This window comes from Pygocentrus nattereri, chromosome 14, assembly GCF_015220715.1.
Source record: "Pygocentrus nattereri isolate fPygNat1 chromosome 14, fPygNat1.pri, whole genome shotgun sequence".
In the NCBI taxonomy this organism is placed as follows: Eukaryota; Metazoa; Chordata; class Actinopteri; order Characiformes; family Serrasalmidae; genus Pygocentrus; species Pygocentrus nattereri.
The window spans coordinates 34,364,123-34,389,831 of record NC_051224.1 but is presented as its reverse complement, the minus strand read 5'-3'; the positions used below and the strand labels follow the sequence as shown (position 1 = coordinate 34,389,831).

General features: G+C 39.1%; 1 protein-coding gene across 2 annotated transcripts; it reads left to right on the top strand.

The window, feature by feature from the left end:
* Positions 1–94: 94 nt before the first annotated feature.
* Positions 95–23,255, top strand: LOC108432418 (metal cation symporter ZIP8). Of its 2 annotated transcripts, none has more exons than XM_017706221.2 (9): positions 95–271; positions 350–662; positions 2,767–2,929; positions 7,271–7,440; positions 7,657–7,779; positions 8,664–8,792; positions 13,890–14,097; positions 18,435–18,619; positions 22,691–23,255. In XM_017706221.2, exons 2-9 carry the CDS (start codon positions 465–467, stop codon positions 22,838–22,840), a joined length of 1,326 nt encoding a protein of 441 aa, XP_017561710.2. In that variant the 5' UTR covers positions 95–271; positions 350–464; the 3' UTR covers positions 22,841–23,255. The 2 variants fall into 2 exon arrangements, with proteins under 2 accessions (XP_017561710.2, XP_037400491.1); XM_037544594.1 differs by having other exon boundaries at positions 204–245.
* Positions 23,256–25,709: the final 2,454 nt, after the last annotated feature.

Here is a 25,709-nt window from a genome sequence, read left to right as displayed (position 1 = left end):
GAATGAATGAATGAATGAATAAATAAATAAAGGGTGCAACAAGTTACACTCTGTAAATCTTTCTGCACCATGTCGTTCTGTCCAGTTTCACGTGTCATTTATCGTGGCTCTTCTCTGAGTGACAGTTATGACATATGGCGTGAAAACACAGCGTGGAGAGATCAGCCCTTATCATGTTATCAGCGGTTAGTCGGAAACTGCGGTCAGGCTGATCACCGGAGACTGCAGGTCAGCGCTGTGTGACTGTGAGTCCACCAGTGTTATTAATGAGGTAATTGGCCGTATCTGTCACCATATTCATCAAAATGAGATTATCAGCGCTGATAGATCCTCTGATCCTCCTATATAGACCGTCCGTACGGGCTCAGCGTCACAGGTAGTGTGAGAGCTGCCTGAGGAGGCACCTCGGAGAACTTCGAGCAGCTTCTTATTGGCTTTGGAAAGGCGACAGGGACGGACTGATCATGGGTCACCTCTCCAGGCTGCTCCCAGCCGTGCTGGGCGGACTCTTAGTGAGCGCTAGCCCCGAGCAGAGCGCCTTCCTCGGAGACATCCTGGCGGTTTACGGCCAAGATGGCTTACTGGATCACAACGGCATTAACAGTCTGCTGGACACCATCGCACAAGAGAACCGAGGGGAGAACCAGCCTGTGCTAGCTCAGGTAATCATGCTCCTCAGCAGCCTCTGAAACCCCTCTGAGACCCCAATAAAGCCTTCTAAAAGGTCTTTAACTTCTGATTCATTTCATAGGTTTCCTTCACTTTGTGCCTGAAAACCACTTTCACTGCTGACATGCACTTTATGAGAGAAAGATGTGGAAAATTTGGTCCACAGGCTTTAAAAAGAAGGTTCTTCAAGGGTTCCTTACTAGAGAAAATGGTTCTATTAAGAACCGTGAGTTTTATATAGAGCCATGTCATGCTAAATGGTTCTTTGCATGGTGGAGCTGTTCTTCAGATAGGTGGAGAATGTGTTGTGTGTACTTCTACGCAGCGCCAAGCCGGGTTCTGCTATTGTTACGATGCAAAGAACCCCTTTTTAGTTCTATGCAGAACAGTTTTCAAAAAGGTTCTAGACAGAACCATATACAACACATTCTCCATCAACCTGAAGAACCATTTCACCATGCAGAGAACCACTTAAACATGAATTGTAAGTGTGTAATATATACACACTTAAAAATGATGGTTCTTTAAAGGTTCTTCCATAAAGAAAATAGTTGTATATCGCTGTTGTCGGAACAAAACCTTGTATCTCCAAAATGGTCACTTTACAGGAGAAGGAAAAAACCTACTGTACTTTTAATGTAAGTCAATGGAACCAGAGTTTTTTCCAAGTAATTTTGGGCTGTTTCTTTAAGTCCATTTGTCATGAAATTTACGTATAATGTAAAGAGTAACAGGCTTTTTCAAATTATGTCAAAAACTGAAAAATGGCAAAAGTAGAGATACGAGGTTTTGTTCCGACAGCAACGATATATAGAACCATAAACACTCAAAGAACCCTTTGCATGATTAAAGGGTTCTTTACATCGTGAAAGGGTTCTTCAGATTGATGGAGAGTGTGTTTTATATTTTGCTGTCTTTAAGTACCTGGTTTATTAAAAATGGACAAAAATGAATGAAGGTACATTTTAATGAATGAAAACTGATCGAAAGACAATTTCATTCCAATGAAACCCAAACAACTTGCACTGAAATGTCTCAATTTTGTTCTGTCAACAGTTGAAGTTCATGATGAGATAACAGAGTATGTGTTTACTGGCTCTGAATTACTGAATCCATTTTCTGAGCATGCTGAAGACCATCAGAGGGTCCAAATAGGCAGAGATGGGCAGAGAATCCTAAACCCATGTTCATATTAAAGCACCGTTAATTCTGGGAAATAATGCCACAAGTAAAAGAAAAACATACCTGTCCAAAATAACTTGGGTAGAAGCACCAAAGACCTCGATAACTTAAAGAACTGCGGTGGAACTTAGTATATCACTGCTGTCAGAACAAAACCTTGTATCTCCACTTTTTATTGTTTTTTTTTTTTGTTTTTTTTACATTGTGTGTACCTTTCATGAAGAATGGACCAACAGAAATGATCCATTACAGAAATCTGCAGTAAGTTTGCAAGGCTCTATTCTTCTTAAACCCAAAAAAACTACTTAATACCTAAGCACTGCTGTCGGAATAAAACCTCATGTCTCCAAAATAGTAACTTTACAGGAAAAGGAAAAACGTACATTACTTTCAATGTAAGACAATGGAAGCAGAGTTTTTTCCAAGTCATTGTTGGCCATTTCTTTTTGTCCATCCTTCACGAAATTTACACACAATATAAAGGCCAACACGCATTTTCAAATTACGCCAAAAACTGAAAATCGACAAAAACGGAGATACGAGGTTTTGTTCCGACAGCAGCACAAGTGTTAATGGCTAAATTAGAGTAAGTTAAAAACAGATTCATTTATTTGCCAATACTTCAGTAGAATTAAAAGCATTGTTATTTGAAAGCACTTAAATATCCATCAAAACTTTACTTGAGCACAAGGAACTGAGTAAATGAGTCACTCTGACTCTGAGTTAGTATCTACTTTTATGAACAAGGCACGTTTCAACATTCCTAGCTTGACTGATTTTGAGGTAATGGATTAGCCAATCTCCATAATTGGAGAAAGGTCTCCTGACTGACCCCTTCTCCCCCCCCCCTCTCTCTCACTCTCTTTCACTCTCTCTCACTCTCTCTCTCTCTCACTCTCTATCCTGGTTTACCAGTGTTTGTCTGGAGAGGAGATCCTCACACACTATGGGCTTAGCAACCTCACACACCTGAACCAGGACCACCTGGGGACCATCTGCCCCGCCCTGCTGAACCAGGGACTGCTACCCTCTTGCACTCTGCTGGCAGCCGAGTCCCATACACATATAGAGGGTCATGGTGAGTGCGGGAGTCAAGAGACATGAATTTCTCCCTAATAGTATAGAATTCTAGTTCATAGTGACAGAGTAAGAGTCACTACCATCACATAATTTGTATAATTTTCAAACATAATAAAGGGCTGCTGGAGTTTTTAAACACTGTGTCCACTCACTGTCCACTCTATTAGACACTCCTACCTTGTCAGTCCACCTTGTAGATGTAAAGTCAGAGACAACAGCTCATCTGCTGCTGCACAGTTTGTGTTGGTCATCCTCTAGTCATTCATCAGTGGTCACAGCACTGTTGGCTGGATATTTTTGCTTGGTGGACAATTCTCAGTCCAGCAGTGACACTGAGGTGTTTAAAAACTTCAGCAGCACTGCTGTGTCTGATCCACTCAGACCAGCGCAACACACACTAACACACCAGCACCACCACGTCAGTGTTACTGCAATGCTGAGAACGATCCACCACCCAAATAGTACCTGCTCTGTGAGGGTCCATGTTGGTTCTGACCACTGAAGAACAGGGTAAAAGGGGCTAACAAAGTATCAGAGAAACAGATGGACTACAGTCTGTAACTGTAGAACTACAAAGTGCAGCTATACAGTAAGTGGAGCTGATAAAACGGACAATGAGCGTAGAAACAAGGAGGAGGTCATAATGTTATGCCTGACTGGTATATAAAGTCTAGTTAAGAACACCACACATCAGTTCTTTGGAAGATTTTGATGAACCTGAACTTAAGTAATTATTGATAAATGTTAATAAATATTCAGTTATTGCTTTATAAATACATTATTCAATGCTTATGTCTGTTTTATTTAGTCCCTATGTTCGTTGGCCTTTATAAATATTCGTAGGCTATGGCTTCTGCATACCCTACCATGCTATTAGTTACAGTGCATACTGCACAGTGGATGTTTGGGCATCTCTTTGCAGACTTCAGTCATCTACACTGCAGCTATTGGCCAGTTTTGCTCACTCTCCACTGTGCAAAGCTCATGGTATTGCCCTAATCAGCAAAGTTTAAACATGGACCTTGCCCTTTCTCTGCACAGGGCTCTAAGCCGGCTGATACTGAATCACCAGTAGTTCCATGCTGATACAAGCTGATTGGTTTATTGGATACGGTACCGGCGTGATACAGTGGCTAAAACCTCTTGCTTTAGACTTGATCCCCTTTATCTGGGGTAAATTGCACTGGGAGGTTAATGGGTCCATGTGTTTATCATGCTTGAACCCAGAATCTATGTGAAGACTGTTCGACGTGGCCTAAACCCAGGAGCAATATGTACACAAAGAATCAGGCTGGGCCTTGTCTAGTGAAGCAGGTGGATGAGACTTTGGTTTTCACATCAGACTGTTGACTCACCGAATCTTTGTCTTGTTTTTCTCTGTAACGGTTGGAATTTTGTGTGTAAAGCTGGACTGGTGTGCTACACTGACCAGGCCAGATCAGTTTGATGGTGCAAACGCAGCAAAAATACAGTTGCCAGTTACAATCAAACCTAGAGATCGGTGATCAATAAAAAGGTTATAACTGGTGGTGGGCAATTGGAGTATGTTTATCGTAATTATGACAAATGATGTCAGCATATCATTGATAAAAGAACACCAACTGCAGGTTTCATTACAAAGAGAGCACAGTTAGGCCTCTTTAATTGGATTTGGTGCAGTGTGTTAAACGTTGAATATACATCACTGTCCAAGTCCAAGTTAAGACCAAGACTTTTAGTTGTCGAGTCCAGACCAGGATTGGCTGAAACCGAGATAAGACCAGTTTAATATAGAATATCGTATTTCATAATACTGTAATCATAATATATCATTTAAAAGTTTTCCTCATTTGATTTAATTAATATAAAGCCAATTTTGTTGAAGATGCATGTATAAAATGATAAAACTACTTTCTTACAAGCTTTAAACTGTTTGTTAGGAACCTGTTAAAATGAAGTTGTTCAGCAATGAGAATGAAACTTCCACAGTGCCTTATATTTGAAAGCATGTAACCAAATCTCGCCAATTAAACAGTTATTCGTAGAATGTTTGTGACAACAAATTCCAATAAACAGAAAATTATAGCTTATAATTTAATAACACTTCAACTTTTTTACCCGGTCACACAAAATACTTCACAAACTTCACACAGTATTTCACAAAATACTTTAAACTGTGAGTAAAGTTTTGGTGTCTAGTTTATAACATGTCAAACTACACTGCATTAGTTATTACAAATATTACTACGACAAGTGATTGTGAACTTTTCAGTGGTAGTGTATATTTTGTAAAATATAATATTAAGTAATATATAGCCTACAGCATTATTCATTACTATTATATTATAATGTTATAACACTGTAAGTGTCAAACATTAAAGCAAAAGTCAATGGTCAATTAGCAAAAGATATTTTCTATTCCTGTCTTCTCTAAAACATATTCTAAATCACCACCTAAAGACATATAAACATAAACCACATCATTATGAAATAAGAACTTAGCAATAATCACATTATGATTTGCCCATAGGGGCTGTTTGAACTTGATCAATTAGACTCTCAACCAATGGATTTAATTTAGACATATACAACTTTTTCTTTTGTGATTGTTTTGGGAACCGCTGATCCAGAGAAATGACTGTTTTTATTATCATTATTCTGGTTTTGTTAATATTCAAAAATAATTCAGCCTCCACTTACCTCAGATGGGGGCATCTGAGTTGGCTGGTCTCAACAACAATTTCTGAGCCCACCTTATGCCGAGGCCGTTACAATGGTTTTTACTGATGGTTTTGGCCTGGTCAAAGTCCAGATTTAAAAGCTCTAAAGAATATTCAGCCTCACGTTAAAAACAAATTAGCTGGGCAGTGTTTTTCAACTGTTTAAAGCCATCAATGCTGAGTAGAAAAATTCTTACTCTCTCTGTAAAAGTCTGCAAACTCCCAAAACTTCACATAAAAACGTCAACATTTAAAGAAAAACGGAAAGCCCTTCCATATTAAGTTACTCTATTAATTTGTTCAGTGATTTGTTATTAAGGCCATTAAAAGTGTAATATTATGTCATTTTGGGCCATTTTTTGCCCTGGAGTGTACTTTATTTAGCCATCATGACATCAAACATTATGTCATAGGTGAAGACATAAGGTGACATAATACTGCTATAATACTGGACATCCTATCTGTAATGACAGCATATGAGATCAGGTTAAAATAAAGTGTTACCGATAGAATTGAATGTTTGCACATGATGTCACCATGGAAATTCCCCACAGTCCATATTAAAAGAAGTTTTAGAATATGGCTACTACCAAACATGGGTCAATGTATCTAACTTGGATCCCAGTTAGATTTGTTATAAACACATTGTAATTATTCTGTTGTCTATCAAAAAGACAAGGCTATAGGGATCCAACTTCAGAAACCCACTTCAGACATTTAACTTTGACTATACATTGAAATCATGTTTATTTTATTAAAATGAATAATTAAACATTCCATTTGATCACAACCCAAAATATCATATCTCTAACAAAACTTTACCAGATGTTTCGATACTGTGACAATTTTATCTAATTTTGAGCAAGCCAAGAACATTACTAAAAAACATAGCTTTGAACAGCTGTATACACATACATTCACAATATTTTTCATTAAAATACAAAAAGTTTACTTAATTAAAATTAAAATGTCTGTTATCATGTCTGATGGGATTTCATTTCAGACTTTGGGACACATTTACTTCAAAACTGTGGTATCAAACTGCTCACCATGAGGGACAGGGATGCTGTCTCACCTCCTGCTCTAAAAGGCAGGGATGTGGCTAAAATAATGCTTCACAATTGGGACAGCATTTTTCACTTTAAATGAATCAAAAAAGATCTTACATAAACAAAATGTATGTATTGTTTTAACAGATTGAAATTTAGGTGTGATGATTTTGTATATGTTTAGCTTATTGCTACCTCAATTAGGAATTAGGTTTTAATTTTATAAAAATTAGGTTTAGGTAAATCATAACATAATTTTCATAAATATCTAAGTTCTGAATATTTAACGTTGTTTTTAAATAGTCTTTTATTGTGGGACTGCAGTTTGAAATAATTCCGTAGAATGGTCAATATATGAATGGTGCTTGGACCCCATCATTGCTGCTTTTGGACATACATAGTTGGTATACTTTCTCATGTAATTTAATTTTGTGATGTAATTTAAGGTTGGGTATGTTGCAGAATCTTGTAATTGTGCATAAGATGAAGGGCAGATCCTGTAGAACCTGCAGTGACTAGTACCAAGTCGACATCTCTTAGTTTGATACAAACTAGAAATGTTTAAGTATGTTATTCCTCTTTTGCCAACAGTGTGGGGATATGGCTTTTTGGCTGTTACAATCATCAACCTCTTCTCCCTCCTGGGTTTGGTTCTCATCCCTGCCACTAAGAAACCGTATTTTCCTAAAATACTCACATATTTCATTGGCCTGGCGATTGGGACGCTATTCTCTAATGCTGCGCTGCAGCTCATACCTGAGGTAAGAGATATACTGCACTGCTTGCACTATGATGTAGAATGAGCTGTACCCTACTCTCTACCTAAGTGTGTCTGTCAGTAAACATCAAATTTTTAATGCATTAAGCCAAGCAAGTTGAAGCAGTTTAGGGGGAAACACTTATTAAACTAAGGTGTCAGTAAACTTCCAAGGTGTTATCATTTGAATAAAAATAATTTTAAAAATTTATATGTCCAGGCTTTCGGGTTTGACCCCAAAAAAGATGACTACATCTCAAAAGCTGTTGGGATCTTCGGTGGATTCTATATGCTGTTCTTCACAGAAAAGGTCTTGAAGATGCTCCTAAAGACAGAGTCTGAGGTAGGCGTTAAATCCTTGTCCACTAGACTGTCCAACGTCTCCAACTCATTCTCCTTACATTTTTAAATACATTGTCTCCTTGCATCCCATTTAGGTGAACAATAGTTTATAGCTTGAAGTTGCATAAATACACTACATGGCCAAAGGTTTGTGGACATCTGACATTACACCAATATAGACACCCCATTCCAAAACTATGGACCATTAGTATGGAGTTGTGCCTTCCTTTGCAGCTATAACTGCTTTCAGTCTTTTGTGAAGGCTTTCCTCAAGGCTTGTATGTTGCAATCTGTGCCCTTTCAGTCAAAAGAGCCTTTGCTTTGTGAGGTCAGATATTGTTGGTGGATGAGAAGGCCTGGCTTGTTATCAACATTCCAGTTCATCCCAAAGGTATTCAGTGGGGTTGAGGTCAGGGCTCTGTGCAGGCCACTGGAGTTTTCTTTATGGAGGTCGCTTTGTCCATAGGGGCACAATCATGGTGGAACAGGAAAGGGACTTCCCCAAACACACAAAGTTGGAACCAGGCCAAAACCCTGAAAAACAGCCCCAGACCATTATCCCTCCTCCACCAAACTTTACTGTTGGCATTATGCTTTCTGATAGGTAGAGTTCTTCTGGCATCCATTAAACCCACATCAGTCTATCATAGTGACACATTGGTAGATTGATATCCACTGCCAGTATTTGTCTATATGCTTGATGTTATACATTAGTTAGCAATGGAGGTGTCAACGTCTGAATTCAATAATTAGGAGGACTGTCCACATACTTAAGGCCATATAGTGTACTAGGTTACTAGAGCCATGTTTTTCTTCAATATCAACTCATCACCTCACTGTTTTCTGAGGCAGCCTCCTTGAATCCCACGTCCATTTTGTGTCCAGCATGACCAAAGTCACTTCAGCCTTCCAGAAAGTCCTCAGCAGAATGGAGGAACCATCATTGCCGTCACCAGCTTTTCTACCCCAAGCAGCGAAAAGACCAGCATAGCTTCTGCTGCTTCAGAAGAACAGGTACCACCCACACCTTCTTACACAACTATACGTGGTTGCAAGCACTGTGGAACATATAGGTGGGCTAGGGCTGAGTGTTAAAAACCTTGATGTATCAACCAAATTAATTCAATACTGCAGATTATTGAAAAATTCTATCATTCAGTGCCAAATTTCAATATATAAGTATATATGTCAGTCTTAGCATCCATGAGCCAACAAGCTTGCTGATTAGTTGTCTAAATTAGAGTCTGACAGCATATTATTAATATCAGCACTTGATTAGTCTGCAATCCATTGCTATTAAATACACCCACTTCCATCTCCTCACATTCATTTTTAGTTTAAGCTACACCCACTTTCAGTTTGTTATTTACAAAAGGGCATTGAAGAAATACATACATCCTTTATCTAACCCTCATCCTTCTGGGCTGCAGGGCCACTGAAGAAATAGGGTTAGCGAAACCAAGGTATTGGTACTGGTATCAATATCAATTTGTTTTTAATGATACCCAGCCACAGATGGGGCCAGGCATCACATACAATTAGAGTGCAGAGGTTTGGGAGGCCCTGTTTACAAAAACATTGTAAAAGATGTGATGCATTTATGCTTGAGTATAAAAGGAGCATCCAGGAAAGCCCCAGTCCTTTATGATCAAGGTTGGGTCAAGGCTCACCATTTTGCCTAAATGTGTACCAGCAAGTCAAACTATTCAGGAACAATGTTCCACAGCAAAGGTATACAAGTAATTTAGGTATTTTACTGTCCTCTGGGTATAATACATCAAAAAACACAAAAGACTGAGTAAAACTCAAGCCCAAAAGTCACAATTGAATGGCCATGACCTTCAATCCCTCAAACCGCACCCCGTTGACATATATGTATGGGCACTCAAATGTTTAAATACGACTGTATATGTGCAGAATAGATCTGTATGTAAAGCAATGCTAGGCGTTCTAGGATTATAATATAGTGGATAATAATGTAATAATTGATTAGGTTCCCTCTTACAGGTGAGATCCCCACTTATTTGTTGTCTGATTAAATTTTCATGACAAAATTGAAATTCCACAAGCTATGTTGCTCAAATAAGGCAGGTTCCAGCATTCTAATAACATGAGTGCTATTAATGGTTTACAGGAGGTTTGATGTTATGTGCTATTAGTTGGCCTTGAGTGAGATCAGACCAAAGGCTGTTCCTTTAAAGCTCCTTTCGGGGACAGCAGCTGTACCGGCTCCTGAGCTTGTGGATACTACACTTCAGTATAATCATTAACTTGATCTGTTCTAAGCTGCCTCTCTTTTTACTAGGGCCTGGAAACATTTCTTGTTTTATCGATAGTAATCAATAACTTATTAAGAAATTAATAGCTAAGATTTATTATTTTGTTTCTTTCCAATTTGCTAGCATGAACATTGACCTGTATTTAAGTAAAAGCAGTATAAAGATACAAGATATGTACAAGAGTACAATATATGTAATGTTTTATCTTATTCTCTTGTTTTTGTAACAAATTTAAGCAATTTCAGTCTAACAATGTTATAAAATTTTCAATAAAAACATTGTAAAAGAGGTGATGCATTTATGCTTGACTGTAGAAGAAGCATCCAGGAAAAAAATAGGCCTTCATGAGGAAGGATAGGTCACAGCTCACCATCATATCTGCAAATAGTCCAGCTGTTTAAGAACAAAGTTCCACAGCAAATATTTGAGGTACTTCACTGTCCTCAGGGTATATTGCATCAAATGACTCAGGGAATCTTGAGAAATCTGTGTGAGTGAAAAGCAAAGCCAAAAGCCACAAGTGAATGCAGGTGACCTTCGACACCTCAAACAACACTCAATTAAAAGCCAGCATGCTTCTGTGATGAACATCACTGCATGGGCTCAGGGATACTTTGACAAAACATACACTGTTTGTAGCTGCTTTCACAAATACAGGTTAAGACTGTACTATACACAGTGGAAGCCACGTGTAATCAACATACAGAAACACTGCTGACTTCTCTGGGCTAAAGCTCATCTGAAATGGACTGATGCACAGTGTAAACATGGTCTGCTGACTCAAACTTTTAGTTTGTTTAAGAAAATAATGGCTGTTGTGTTCTCTAAGCTGAAGAAGAGTAAGACCATCCTGTATGTTACCAGCGTAAAGTTCAAAGTTCAAAGCAACTTGCCCATCTGTGAAGCCACAATAACAGTGAAAGATATATACACATTTTGGAGTAACATATGCTGCCTTTTATATATCGTATTCAGTGTAGCAGTGGATATACAACACTTGTGAACACTGATTCTTGTGTCACTGAACACTGTGTTCATCATCAAGAATAACTGGATTGATGGCTGAATTTAAATTGTCATTCATATTTATTTTGATTTCACACACGTCCAATCATATTGATATCTAATCATATTAATCAAAAGTCATAATCATATGAAAAATCATTATTGAAGAGGAATGGAGGACAACTGCCTCAACCTCATAAACTACTGATGAATGTAGGCTGTGTGTATGCGTACGTGTAGAGGTCAGTGCATCCTGTAGTCCAGTCTCAGCGAGACACACAGCTGTATTTGGTTTAGATAGATACAGCTGTTCATGGACAGAACACTGGCCTCTGTCCTACTTCATGAACAGCATGCATTAGACACTAGATATGTGGCTTTAGACACATCGTGGACACTAGCAATACACAATTATAGCACTACTGCAAACATGAATACAGACAGATAAACTGTTATTGTAGTTATTATTGCAATACAGTATTATGTACCATATTTATTATTACACTATATTAAAATGATTTCACAAGCTGTTGGAAACTAATGGATACATAATTTGAAATTCTCATGCTTATTGGCCATTTTGTCAGGTAGATCCACCATATAGGCGCATTGTGTAGGTTTACAATTACTAACTCTTTTGTTGCTGCCCCCTACTTTCCTGCCGATCAATAAAAAAGACCACTTTAAGATCAGACCAAATTATTTGGATGGTGGACTATTCTTAGCAGAGTCATGTCAACATGGTACAGTGCCAGTCTGAGTTATCCTTTACCAGTGGTCAGTTTCTGACCACAGGACCACTGGTTGGATATTTTTGGGTAGTGCACCACTCTCAACCTAGCACTAACGCTGATGTGTATATAAACTCCAGCACTGCTGTGCCCATATGAGAATGATCTACCACCCACACCTACCACTGTCTGGTGAGTGGTGGTCCTATGGTGGTCAGGGTATTGCTGGACAGGGTATGGTCAGGGGTGATATATTGTGCGACCACAGATGGCCACTCCAAATGCTGCTTATTGCAAGTATAATCAAGTAGCCTAGACATGTTTTGTGTCACAGGCTTGCTTCCTCGGTTTTGCTCTGGAGCTACAAGGCTAATAGCTAAAACTATGCTAAGCTATTGTTGTGCACTGATTAGCATTGTGTCACGGTTGGCCCCTCCCAGTCCTGTCCATGTGTTAAGCCCTGTGTTTGCCCCTTGCATTTGCCAGTCTTTGTATCTTTGTATCATTGTATCTTTGTACCTGGTCTTTGTGTTGGTTCTGGTCTTTGTCATGTCATACCCTAAATCTGTACGTGTCGGCTCATTGACCCTGGACTGTTTTGACCACGACCCTGGATTTGCCCATAATAAATCTCGCTTATCTCAGCGTATGCATCCGCCTCCTCGCTCCCCCTTACATTGTCCAAACTGCATACCTAAATGATTGCACACTTCCTGCAAACTGGTTTCTAACACCTATATGGCGAAAAGTATCAGTGTCAGTAGAATGTGTACTGAAGAGCTCAGACACTTCAAACGTGGCCCTGTAATAGGATGCCACCTTTGCCACAAGTCAGTTTGGGAAATTTCTGCCCTGCTAGATCTGCCCCTGTGCTATTATTATTGTGAAATTATCCATAAAGAAGTAAACTAAACAAATGTACAGAGTGCATAAAAATTGCCTCTCCTCTGTTGCGTCACTCACTACAGAGTTTCAAACTGCCTCTGCCAACATCAGCACAAGAACTGTTTGAGATAAGCTTTATGAAATGGGCTTCCATGGCGGAGCAGCTGCACACAAGCCTAATATCACTATGTGCAATGCCAACTGCTGGCTGGAGTGGTGTAAAGCATGCTGCCACTGGACTCTGGAGCAGTGGAGATATTCTCTGGAACGATGAATCGCACTTCACTAGCAGTCTGATGGACAAATTTAGGTTTGGCGAATGCCAGGAGAATGTATCCTACTGGAATGCTAACAGTAAAGTTTGGTGGAGGAGGGATAATATTCTGGAGCTATTTTTCAGCATCCCTTAGTTCCAGTGAAGGGTCATGTTAATGCTACAGAATACAAAGACATTTTGGATAATTATATGCTTCCAACTTTGGGGCAACAGTTTGGAGAAGACCCTTTCCTGTTGGTTTGTCAAGTTTGGTGTGGAGGAACTCCAGTGGCCTGCACAAAGGCCTGACCTCAACCCCATTAAGCACATTTTGGATGAAATTGAACACTGACTGGGAGCCAGGCCTTCGTCAACATCAGTACCTGACTTCATCAATGCTTGGACTGAAAAGGCACAAATTCCCACAGACACACTCCAAAATCTTGTGGAGAGCATTTTTACAAGAGAAAAGGATGTTATAGTCACAGGGGTGTGTGTGTGTGTGGACACTTAACCATCACGCTTACATGAGCCCATTCTCATGTAAGTGTAACAGTGAGGTGTCCACATACTTTTGGCCATAAAATGTATCTATAAAAATAGTCAAAAGTACATTGTGTAGTTGCCCATTCATATAGATAACAGTATGTCATACGGCGTCAGAAACCACACAAGCCTGTCTGTGCAGCTTGAGGCAAGTGTGTGGTGTTTGCACAATACTACTCTATTAGCTTTCTTTATTTGATGACCATATAGCTCCAAAGCTGTAACCATAAGACACCTCACGTCTTGGCTGATGGACTGTTTGCGATAACGTTGTATCGATTAAAGCTTTTACGGACTTTAACGAAATACCCAGGTTAGAAATGGTGAACTATAGACTTGCATCATACCATTTAGAGCTATAGCAACCACTCAGTATGCACACTACTATCTTACTGTTCCCTCACTACAGGTAACAGCGCCTCCACAGGAGTCATGTCTGCAGCAGTTGGGTCAACGGTTGGCGACTGTGAAGACGGTAGCTTGGATGATCACGCTGAGCGACGCCCTGCATAACTTCATCGACGGGCTGGCCATCGGAGCCTCCTTCACCGTGTCGGTCCTGACTGGCTTCAGCACCTCTATAGCCATTGTCTGTGAGGAGTTCCCTCATGAGCTCGGTGAGTAGCCTGACAGCAGTTACGTGAGCTTACTGGAATTGTTAGGGTAAATATTTGTAAACAAAAGCCGAAAACGACTTCATCTAATCACAGACAAAAGTTTAAACTTCTGATGGGTGCTTTAGCAACTTTAGAGGGCAGCAGGGAGTAATGTTCGTTTATTTGAGTTTGAGTTGTTGCTGCTGTCACCTGGGAGCTGCTATGCATTCACCATCAATACATGTACTTTTTGCTATTATAATTGCATGCAATGAACAAAAAAGCCAATTACATCTCTAATCATTATTATATAAAACTCCCAACATCTCAGATGCTCAGTTGTTTGAAGCCTTCTGCAAATAATGTCCATGTGCTCAGTAGATAACGTGCAACATTTAAGGCCTGTACCTTTTCATTCCTGACATACAGGTGCTCTAAATAGTAGGTGTGGCCATTTAAACGTTTCTGTTTATTACTCATGTAGCTGTTTGTGTTAAAGTGATAAAAGTTTCTTGTTTTTTGAGCCATTAAAAATAAAAAGAATCATACATGTTGCTGCTGTATCTCCATCTTTGTCATTTTTCTTTTATTCTGTATAATGTGAAAAGTCCAGTTAGTTCGGAATTACTTGACATAAATCATTTCTTCATTAACATCCATTGAAAGTTAAGAATGTTTTTCTTTAACCTGTAAAGTTACTTAATTGGCGATGCAAGGTTTTGTTCCATTGGTTAAATGAAATATAACAATGTATTATGTAATAATATATAGGGGAGAGCAGGGCAAAAGCTACTGCAATGTAAAAACATGGATATTTAATGTAGTCAAAAAGTAGAACATGCTACGTTCATCACATCTTCACAAGTGCTCCTCAAGTGAGTTTTGTGTATCACAGAATTCACAGCTATATTATTTTAATTACTTGCTTGGTGACTGTAATGTAGTATTGTTTAGAAGCATAAAAACAGCAGTAAGAGCTAACCAGGCTAAAGTACAGCCTCCACATGACAGGGTTAGTTTTAACACCAAATAAACAAAAAGAACTCTATACCCCTATAGCCCTAGCACAGGGGTCTCATTTACTGCCCTGTTGTGGCTCCACAGCAGAATTAGATTAATAGGTAAAAATAAAATAATCCCCCTTTACGGTAAAATTAAGCTCTGCTGATTGTTCTACCAGTTTTTACAGTAAATGGTCTTAAATACTAAAGTTAATGTAATGTAACTGCTAATTCACTCTTTAACCCTGAAGGTTGGCGCATGGATTGCTGGTCACATAGCAATGCAGATAACAATCTCACCTAGCTAGGAGCTAAGGAAATGGCAAAGAGAAAGATTTAAGACAGACATCAATAATTTGGAGAGAAATAGATTTTTTTTGCAATTATAATTACTCCAGCTGGTCTCCTGATGCATTTAATCTGCAACGAGAAACTGAAAAACACTAAAAAGACAGGAATCTGAAGTCAGTTACTCATTCACCAACTTCTTTTTTGAATTTCTTTCGTTCCAACTTAAATGGCGCACCAGTTACACTCTGGCTGAGGTAAAACGGGAAAATTAGGACAAGAGGCTGGCGAATGAGAAGCTGACTTCAGTCTGGTGAAAAGTTGAACGTTGAGAGACATTTTAAAAGAAACTGTTCTACTTTTGTGGAAAAGTTTCCTGCTAGAGATGCGAGAAAAGTGGCTACTACTGAGCTAAAGCTTAAAGCAGAGAAAAGTAAGTTGCATTTTTGTTTATTTTATTATTATTTTTTAGCATATAACCTTTCATTAGCATGTACTGAATACATGTTTACAGCCAAGATGGTAAAATGGACAAAAGATGTTGTGGCTCCAAAGGGCGGTTGGATTTTTTGTTGAAAGGACAAAATGACTCTTCTTAACATTTGGGTTGCCGACCAACGCCAAGCACCACCTACCAACCACTTAGCAACACCTTAGCAACCACCTGGGATGCCCCATAAAATGCCCCATAAAATGCCAAAGAAACTGTTCGTTAACGCTCAAGCAACCGACTAGCAGCTGCTTAAGTTGCACAATCACTGCACTTCCTTCAGGAAAGGCTCTTTTCTAGTATTCAAGTATTTTTGTCCCCTAAGTTGTCCCGCAGTTTTCAAGATATCAACACCTTTCCAACTCCAAAATTTAGTCTGATCATGAATGTTGTGCATGTATGCAATTTTATATGCACAGCTTTCATACAAATATCGTTTGCTCTCACTTTGCTTTCAGATTAATTCATGAATCTTAATAATTATTCTTTTCTTTTGTAGCAGAAATGTGTAGGGCATATTAAAAATATGCTTAATTATGCTCAAATATTTAAAAAAAATATTTAGCACAAAAGCAATGTGTTGTGCCTGCCCCCCCCACTCCACCCCCCACCCCCCACTCCACCCCCCACCCCCCACTCCACATTACACTTAAAACTAACATTATTTCCTGAAAGTATTATGCAACTCTGAGAAGGTCAGTCGGAAGGCCTTCTGTGGTCTCACATGGACTGACCCGAGACAAACAGAGATGACGAGACTGATGATCAGTGATGGTGATTTAAATCAAGAGTCTGACTCAGAGGGAGTGGAGGCAGCATGAACACGCTGTGTTTCTCTGCAGCGGCACACACTCAAAACAAACACACCGACTCTCTCACTGACCCGCCACAGGGTCAGGAGTCAGGGGCCAGAGGTCAGGTGTCCTCCTGTGGTTAATTATCTGTTCCGTATTTCAAATAGGGGTGAGACAGAGAGAAAGAAAGAAAGATAGATAGAAAGAAAGAAGAAAGACAGAGACACAAGAGAAGTGGACAGAGAAAGCAAGGCAGAAAAGGGGGAGAGAGGCAGAAAGTAGAAAGATGGGTAGAGAAAATATAGAGGAGAAGAAAGAGAGAGAGAGGGAAAGTAGAGAGAGCAAGAGGGGGAGAGAAAGGAAAAAGAGAGAAAGAGACAGTAGAGAGGGACAGAGAGAGCAGAGAAGGGGAGGGAAAGAAGAGTAGGAGAGATAATAGAGGAAGCGAGAAAAGAGAAAGAGTAGAGAAAAATGGAGATATGGAGAGAAAGAAAACAACACAGAAAAAGGAGGGAGAGAGAAAATGTAGAGGGGGGGAGTGGAGAGAGCAAAAGGGGAAGAGAAAGTAGAAAGAGTGGGGGAGAGAAAGTAGAGGGAGAGGGAGGAGACAAAGAGAGAGGCAGAGAGAAATGAGAGAGAGGGAAAGGGAGGAGAGAAAAGAGAAAGAAAGACAGAGTAGAGAGGGAGACAGCAGGGAGAGAGAAAGAAGAAGGGGAGAGAGTGAGAGAGAAAGAAGAAAAAGCAGGGAGAGAAAAAAATAAAGCAATGCTTTGCCTTTAAACCCTTGATTTAAGAAGTATTAGTTAAAAGGCATGTTGAAGGGGGAAGAAGACAAAATAATAATAATAATAATAATAATAATAATAATAATAATAAAGAGGAGGGGTTCCCATAGAGGAAAGATTCCCTACTGAAATAATAACACATCTGTATCACTAACAGCTTACCTAGCAAACACTTTCTCTCAAAATGATTAGTTATTAATTATTATTATTAATTATTAGTACTTTAATAAAACTTATTTCATGTGTGATTTGACTCAGGCTCAGATTAAAAAAAAAAAATGTAATAGTTTCCTGCCCTTTAGACACACCAGTCTGAAGAACTGGCATATTGCTAGCTTTCCTTGTCCCACTAAGAAATCAGCCAAGGTAGAACACTGAACTTTAGAGTATCTACAAATGGAGCGTTTAGGCAAGCGGTATTTGTACAGGAGCTTCCATGAAGGCCGCAGAGCCTCAGGGACAGAGATAGATGGGCTCTCCATTTGGAATCACATCTCTCTTTCAGCTTGGTACAATGCTTTCTTACCAGCTATTGACAAAGGCACCTTCTGCAAACCTCCCATGCAGAGACGTTGCCCCTCACCATCCCCAGATTAACAGGGTTAACAAATAACTCTGGGAAAGACATTTGAGCCAATCCACCAGCCAGAGCACAGGGCACAAATGCAGATAAAGAGGCTTTGAGTGTAATGATTAGACTCTGAATTCCTCTCTTTGAAACCAATCTGCCTTGTTAAAAGCATCACTCATCCCCAATTGGATGGCGCGCCACTGCTCCACAGTCCAGTGCTGGGGGCTTTATACCCCTCTAGCTGACACTTGGCATTGAGCATGGTGTCCTTAGGCTTGCATGCTGTTGCTCCAAAGCGTCCCATTCAGATCTGTATCATCCTACAGTTTGTTTACATGTAGCCACTTCATGCATCTTGGGCTGATCTGATGTGAGAACCATGAAGTTGTTGTTTGATGTCTTTGTGCTGTGCTCTGTCTCCCCCTGCAGGTGACTTTGTGATTTTGCTGAGCGCAGGGATGAGTATCCCACAGGCCATCTTCTTTAACCTGCTGTCAGCCATGTCCTGCTACGTGGGGCTGGTGTTGGGGATCCTGTTGGGCAGCAGGTTTGCTCCCAATGTCATCTTTGCCTTGGCCGGGGGGATGTTCCTCTACATAGCCCTCGCAGACATGGTGAGGCCCTTGCACTTAAAGCCTTCCAGTGTTCCTCACCCCTGACTGATCAGTCAAGACATGCTTGGTGTCTATAGTTTTGCGCTGGAGTTACGAGGCTAATATAGCTAACAACTAATGAAATCTTACACCCCACCAATGAGTTCTGTACCGCCTCGTAGCTTCAGTGCAAAACTAATGAAGCAAACTTCACACACCAAACATGTCTGGAGTAATACTATGTCAATCAGACTTTTGCCAAACCAGCAGCTAAAGGTTTCTTATATTTTTCTTGTATTTTATTTTTTCCCTTAAGAACCACTTATGATGTTTACATGTAGCAAAAAGAGTCCTAATTTATTAGCACATGGCTGTTTTCCAACCTCTCTTCATCCCTTCGAATTAAACAGCTGTTTTTCTTACTGCGCCTTTAAGACTGATGTATGTAAATAGGGTCTGTTCTGTTTGGCTCTTGCTTGATCCAAAAAGCAGTCTGGGTTGAAACACTCCTTACAACTTTATTATGAGTGGGTGGTGCTAAACTGCTTTAGTCAAAACGGGCAATACATGTAAACGAGTTGTTTTCAGTGACATCACAGAAAAAATACATTCAAAATGAATAATTTTGCAGCTTATTTTCCACCTCATTCATCATCCGTTCTTAAGAAGAAATTCCTTCTTAAAAGTTTTACGAAGATTCCGACATTCACCGATGTTTTCTTATTCGGGATTTGTTCTTAGGTGAGAACACAGTCTACACACACTCAAGAGCGCAAAGGTGCGAACAGTTCTTCATCATGAATCTGGCGTAGACTTTTTCTTAGGACTTTTCTCAAGAACAATTTTAAGAAAAATGTAGGAAAATATTGGAGAATGAGGCCCAGTGACTGTTTAGACTGAGGAGTTTGAACTTTAACACAAAGTGCCTTTACTTGCACGTTGTAATCTGATAACTGCAGAAAATCAGATTTTGTCAGTAATCCAATGAACACACTGACAGAATAAGGCGTGATAGAAACGTAATGTAAAACTCATGCTGCGGCTTGTTTTTGGAAAATATTATGCCACTTTACATTGTGTGTGTGTGTGTATATGTGGGTGTTATATATGTATATATATATATATATATATATATATATATATATATATATATATTCACACATACAAGCAAGAACATTTATATCCTTCATTCCATCAAGCATGTATTTGTTTGAGTGTCACTCTAGAAGTGTTCTGCTGCATCTCGCAGCAACGCTACTTGCCTATTTCCGGTACTGTCGTCTGTTCACATGCACAGACCGAGAAATCTGAAAGAAATCAGAGTAAGAGTTTACATGCACTGAGAACTCTGAGTACTGAGCTAAAATCCAGCGTCATTATCAGATTTCTTAATCAGACTTCTAGACCTTACTCTGATCTAAGAAATCCAAGTATGCTGTTTACATGACCACTTGAATACAATCGGATTATTAAGAGTACGTAAAACACTCTGTGTTTATATATTATATCAAATTCTTATTTTTAAAAAGTAAGGAAGACTCGTTTTTTTCCCAGCTGTGGTGGTACATCTCAGTACCTTTAGTCAGGGAACATAACTGCACCATCATCCATTGAATTCCTCTCCAGGCTTTTAATTTTATTGCTCTGTTTTAAAACACTTGTTTATACAAAGATACAAACGTCAACGTTTCCACTAGGAAAAACTTATTTAAGGTACACAATTGGACTTTTAAACCGCTGTTACACCTTTGAGGGTACACTTACATTGTTTGTACCTTGATGAACGAATCATGTACCTGAATGGTCCCTTTACATAATAGCAACAGGCCTCATTCGCCAGTGTTTTTTCTTAAACTTGTTCTTGAGAAGGGTCCTAAGAAAAAGCCTACATCAGATCCATGACGTGTTCTTAAACCACAGAACTGTTCACACCATTGTGCTCTTGAGTGTGTGCAGATTCTGTTCTTACCTATGAATAAATCCCAAAGAGCGAGACACTGGTGAATGTCAGGATCTTCGTAAAAACTGCGTAAGTGGGTTTTAAGATGAAATTTCTTCTTAAGAATGATCGGTCTGATAATGTTTTATTCATATAACCTAATAAAAACAACTTTAAAAGGGATTTATGGGTTGATAACAAAATGCACAGGGAAAATATGTATTAATAAAATTTTAAATATAAGGTTAAAACTACTTAACAAACAAATGGATCCAAAAAAATACAAACAAGTGCAGCGCTAATGAGTTAAACTGCACGTCTCAACAGAAGGGCATTTCAGTTTGCTGCTGGTGCACTGCAGGAACATGCCACACCAGCAAATGTTTGCCCTCATCAGCCTGTTATTTGCATCCTTCATTTCCCCTAAAACAGGACATAGTAATGAACCAGAGATAAGATATTTTAATCACGATGATTTTTATGCTCAGCCAAAGTGTAAAAGAATAGTTTCCGTCAGCTGTTTCGGGTGAGTGTAGATGATGCGTGCTCTATATAAAGATCCGCTCTTCCTGACTCTTATCTTGAGTTGATATCGTTCAGGCTTGTAAATCATCACAGGTTTACTAATCAGCCAGCAGTGAGGAGAAAAAAAACAACACCCGGATCTGAGCACATGCTCTGTGTGATGTCGCTCCTGTGCTTCATTACAGCCTTTTTATTGTTTTATTATAGCTTGTATTTTCCTTGCCTTTTTTAACTAAACATGTTTGAAGTAAACAGTATACAGATGATCAAAACAGTGGTCATTATAACATATCAGTCTTAACCTCTTTCTGCAGGCCCCCTAGTGGCCGTTCTGCTGGTGGCTATATCAGCAACAGAACAGTGAATTGTGGAAAGTTTATACAGGCTAAAAAGGCCTGAAAGCACTGTGCTTGACGAATAAATCCATTAAAATGGACATTAACTTTATCCGTGATCTAATAATGACTATTGCTGCCTCTACATGGTCATTTAATTGGCGCTATTCTGTCAGGTTTTATTCAGCACTTTGGGTAACAAGGTTGGTTCGGACTAAATTTTCTTGAGCCCAGTTTCAGATTAAAATTTGATGATGTGGTTGAAGTCAGGACTGGTCAGACTCTAAACTTGATGATATGGGTTGAGTTGGCTTTGGGTCCAGGCCAAAAAATTCTGATATGGTTTGAGTTGGGTCAGGTTCAGACTGGTTTGAGTTTGTTCAGGTTCATATTTAAAACTTGATATGGTTAGAGTCGGGTCAGATTCAAACTTAAAACTGGATGTTTTGAGTCAGGCATAGACCTAGTCAGGGTCAGATTCCAAACTTGATATGAGTCAGGTTGGCTTGGGTTCAGACTCAAAACTCGGAATGGCTAGAGTCGGGTCAGTTTTAGTCTCAAAACACGGCATGTTTTGAGTCAGGTCAGCGTTAGACCTAGTCAGGGTCAGACTCAAAACTTGATGATATATTTGGAGTTGAGTCAGGTTTAGGTTTAAAACGGATGGTACAGCTCAAGTCGGGGTGGGTTCAGAATTAAATCTTGATTGCATGATTTAAGTCAGGTTGGGTTCAGACTTGGAACTTGATATGGTTTGTTCAAGTCTGGGTTCAAGTCTGGGCTGGGTGTTCAATAGTACAGTTCAAGTTGCAAAAAGTTGGGTCAAGGATTTGTTTTGAGTCAGGTCACTTTTAGACTTAGTTGAGTCAGGTTTCACACTCTTGATATGAATCTTCTTGAATCTTGATATGGTCCGAATCTGGTCGGGTTCAGACTCAAAAGTTGATATGGTTTAAGTCAGATGGGTTCAGATTAAAACTTAACATGATTCGAATTGGGTTGGGTTCATACTAAAAATTAAGTGATATGGTTCAAAATTTGGTCAAATTCAGACCTAAACTTGATGATATGGGTTGATTTGGGTCGGGTTCAGACTAAAACTTGAAGATATGATTCGAATTGAGTCGGGTTCATGCTAAAAAAAATTGTGATACGGTTTGAGCTGGGTTAGGTTCAGACTTAAAACTTCATGAAATGGGTTGATTTAGGTCGGGTTCAGACTAAAACCTTGATGATATGAGCTCAGACTAAAATTACAGGCTAAATTCAAGCTCCTCTCTTTCTCCCTCTCAGTTTCCCGAGATGAATGCCATTGCTAAAGCACAGCAGCAGAGCAGAAGGACTGAACTGGTGTTCTTCTTAATCCAGAATGCTGGCCTGCTCACAGGATTCCTAGTCATCCTCCTCATCACCATGTTCGCCGGAAATATTAACCTGGGCTGAGCCGACTTCCCTGTGCTTCAACACTGCGTGCCTTAAATCTTAATGTGCCAGCCAACACTATAAACACCTAAAAAGCACAAGATGGAGTGAGATTGAGAAAGCAAAAGCAATACAGTAGAACTGATTATGAACTAACACTTTTATAGTTTAACTTTTTTTTTAAAGATGGTTTTGATTTTTAATGTAAGTCTATTTTTACGTTCACACATTTTCGATCAAAATGTAATGTCTGAAAATATCTATTTTTCACTTGTTTGTTCCATGTTGTTGTAACCAATTCCCTCTGTAGTAAAACTTAAATTATCGAAGCATTTTTTTACTACTTGAGATCAGTGGTGATTCTATTACGGGGTTACGGTTCCTGTTTAGGAGCCAAATAAATGCCTTCAAATTGGAAGCGCTCTTAATTATCTCACAATGTGTCTGAGTACATTTGAATATACACTTGCTGGCCACTTTATTAGGTACACCTTGCTAATAAAAGGTTGGATCCCCTTTTGCCTTCAAAACTGCCTTAATTCTTCATGGCAGACTTTCAACAAGGTGTTGGAAATGTTCCTCAGAGATTTTGGTTGGTTATTTGAGTTCCTGTTGCCTTTCTATCATCTCGAACCAGTCTGCCCATTCTCCTCTGACCTCTCACATCAACAAGCCATTTTCGTCCACACAACTGCCGCTCACTGGATATTTCCTCTTTTTCTGACCGTTCTCTGTAAACCCTAGAGATGGTTGTGCGGGAAAATCCCAGTAGATTAGTAGTTTCTGAAATACTCAGACCAGCCCGTCTGGCACCAACAACCACGCCACGTTCAAAGTCCCTTAAATCCCCTTTCTTCCCCGTTCTGATGCTCGGTCTGCACTTCAGCAAGTTGCTTGACCACCTCTACATGCCTAAATGCATTGAGTGAGCATGTGATTGGCTGATTTTGCCATTTGTGATAACAAGCAACTAAACAATAAAACCTAATAAAGTGGCCGCTGAGTGTATTATACACATATATTATACAGTGTGTTTCACATTCAGCAGAACACACGGTAAAATATCTAATCATGAGGCTAACAATTTCACAACTACCAAATACAGACAAACAGTGAAAGATGTCAAGTTCCAAAACAAGACTCGCGGCACATGGTCCAGAGGCTTGGTCCTCCAGAGAAATGTATTTTTTTCCTAGAAAAATATTGATTTTAAAAGAAAATTTAGCATTATGGTTCACTTTAGGCATAAAATACAGGTGAACAAGGAACTGTTGCAGAAGAGGGATGCCAAAACCTGGTCTTGGACCACACCTGGCTCTAATATTCAGATGCATCATTGGATTTGATGTGGGTTACTGCAAAACTCTGCAGGGTGCCAGATCTTTAGGACCAGCACTGGGTACCCATGCTGTAGAATGATTCAGTTCATTGAATTGATTAACTACGCCAATGTAAGTCATGCTAAATACTGTACTGCTTTCCAAGTATTGTTACTTATTTGTTTAAAAGAAGTTATTGCTTACCAAGGTTAAAAGGTTGGTGGCAGACATCTTTTGAGATCCCTCCTCAACAGATATTTTAAACTGAGCCCCCTCTAGAAACTGTCTTATCATCTGCTAAAATGTATACACTGTATATAAGGCATGAAGTGCTTGGACCCCTATAATTACCACATGCAATGTAATTTGTAGACTGTTGGCTTTCAAAGTGATTACAAATGGCCACAGAAATCAATGTGTCCTCCATTAAAACCTAATGGTACCTGATTGTCTTGGTTCCAAGCTATGATAATTCAAACATATTGGTCCTTTTGCACCCACCTTTATAAAGCCATTGGAGGAAGATACCATATGTGAATATGAAATCATTCGTCCTACATTGTTTAACGTCCTACTTTCTGAAATCAAACAGCCTTAGAATATGCAGCAGGAGGGTTACAGCACAGTACTGTCAGTCATGGGAGCTGGTCAGCAGCAGTTGGGAATCATGAGCAGTCATGAAAATATAAACAAAGAATATGAAACTTTGTTTATATTTGTGAAAAAAAAAAATGCGAGAGGAAAATAAACGACAAATCAATTGACATTGTATCAAAAAGTCCAAATTTATATTTTCTTTCAGTAAGACATTCTTTTGTTATACATCTCATGTCAATAGCTATACATTTAGTTATTTAACATTCATTCAACACAGAATATTGTACAACACCACAGTCAGTGCAATATCCTTTGCAGTTAAAATTAAAACCCACTTTTCAAAAATATACATCTACTGTATAATATAGATCTCGGAACATTAAACCTAGATTTTCAATCAGTAAAAAAGAAAAAAAAATTATAATAACCTTAAACCACATCAGACGAGAATCTAATTTAAGTACAGAATTGACCAAACAAAGTCACCTGGAGGCACATAAGCTCTAAAAACCTAGAACAGCACAGGTTCTCCAACACTTCCAGCATCCACTGAGGCAGCAGAACGGTTAGAACAGAGGGAATAAACACACGGTCGCTGAGAGAAGCAGCCCTTTTACGCTGATCTCAGTTCTGTTGTGCGGTTTCTTCTACAGTGGTAAAGGTTACTGCTCGAAACAGTCCTTCTTAAAGATGTGCTGCATGCAATTTTAAGCATTCATATTAATATATCAATGTTTATATTGATATTTACACTGTGGAAAGCCTGTTTGCATGTAACTCATATTTCATGTAAAGTGTGGCTGTTTACACAGATACACAAAGATACTTTCCAGCTATAGAGACTTTATGGCACCTAGATTTTGATGTTGTTGATATAGTTTGTGGTGCAATATAGAAACACAGACTCAGCACAGAGGACTTCCTTCAGTTATCTTCAATTTTTATAGAAATATAAACATTTTAAATGCTCAAAA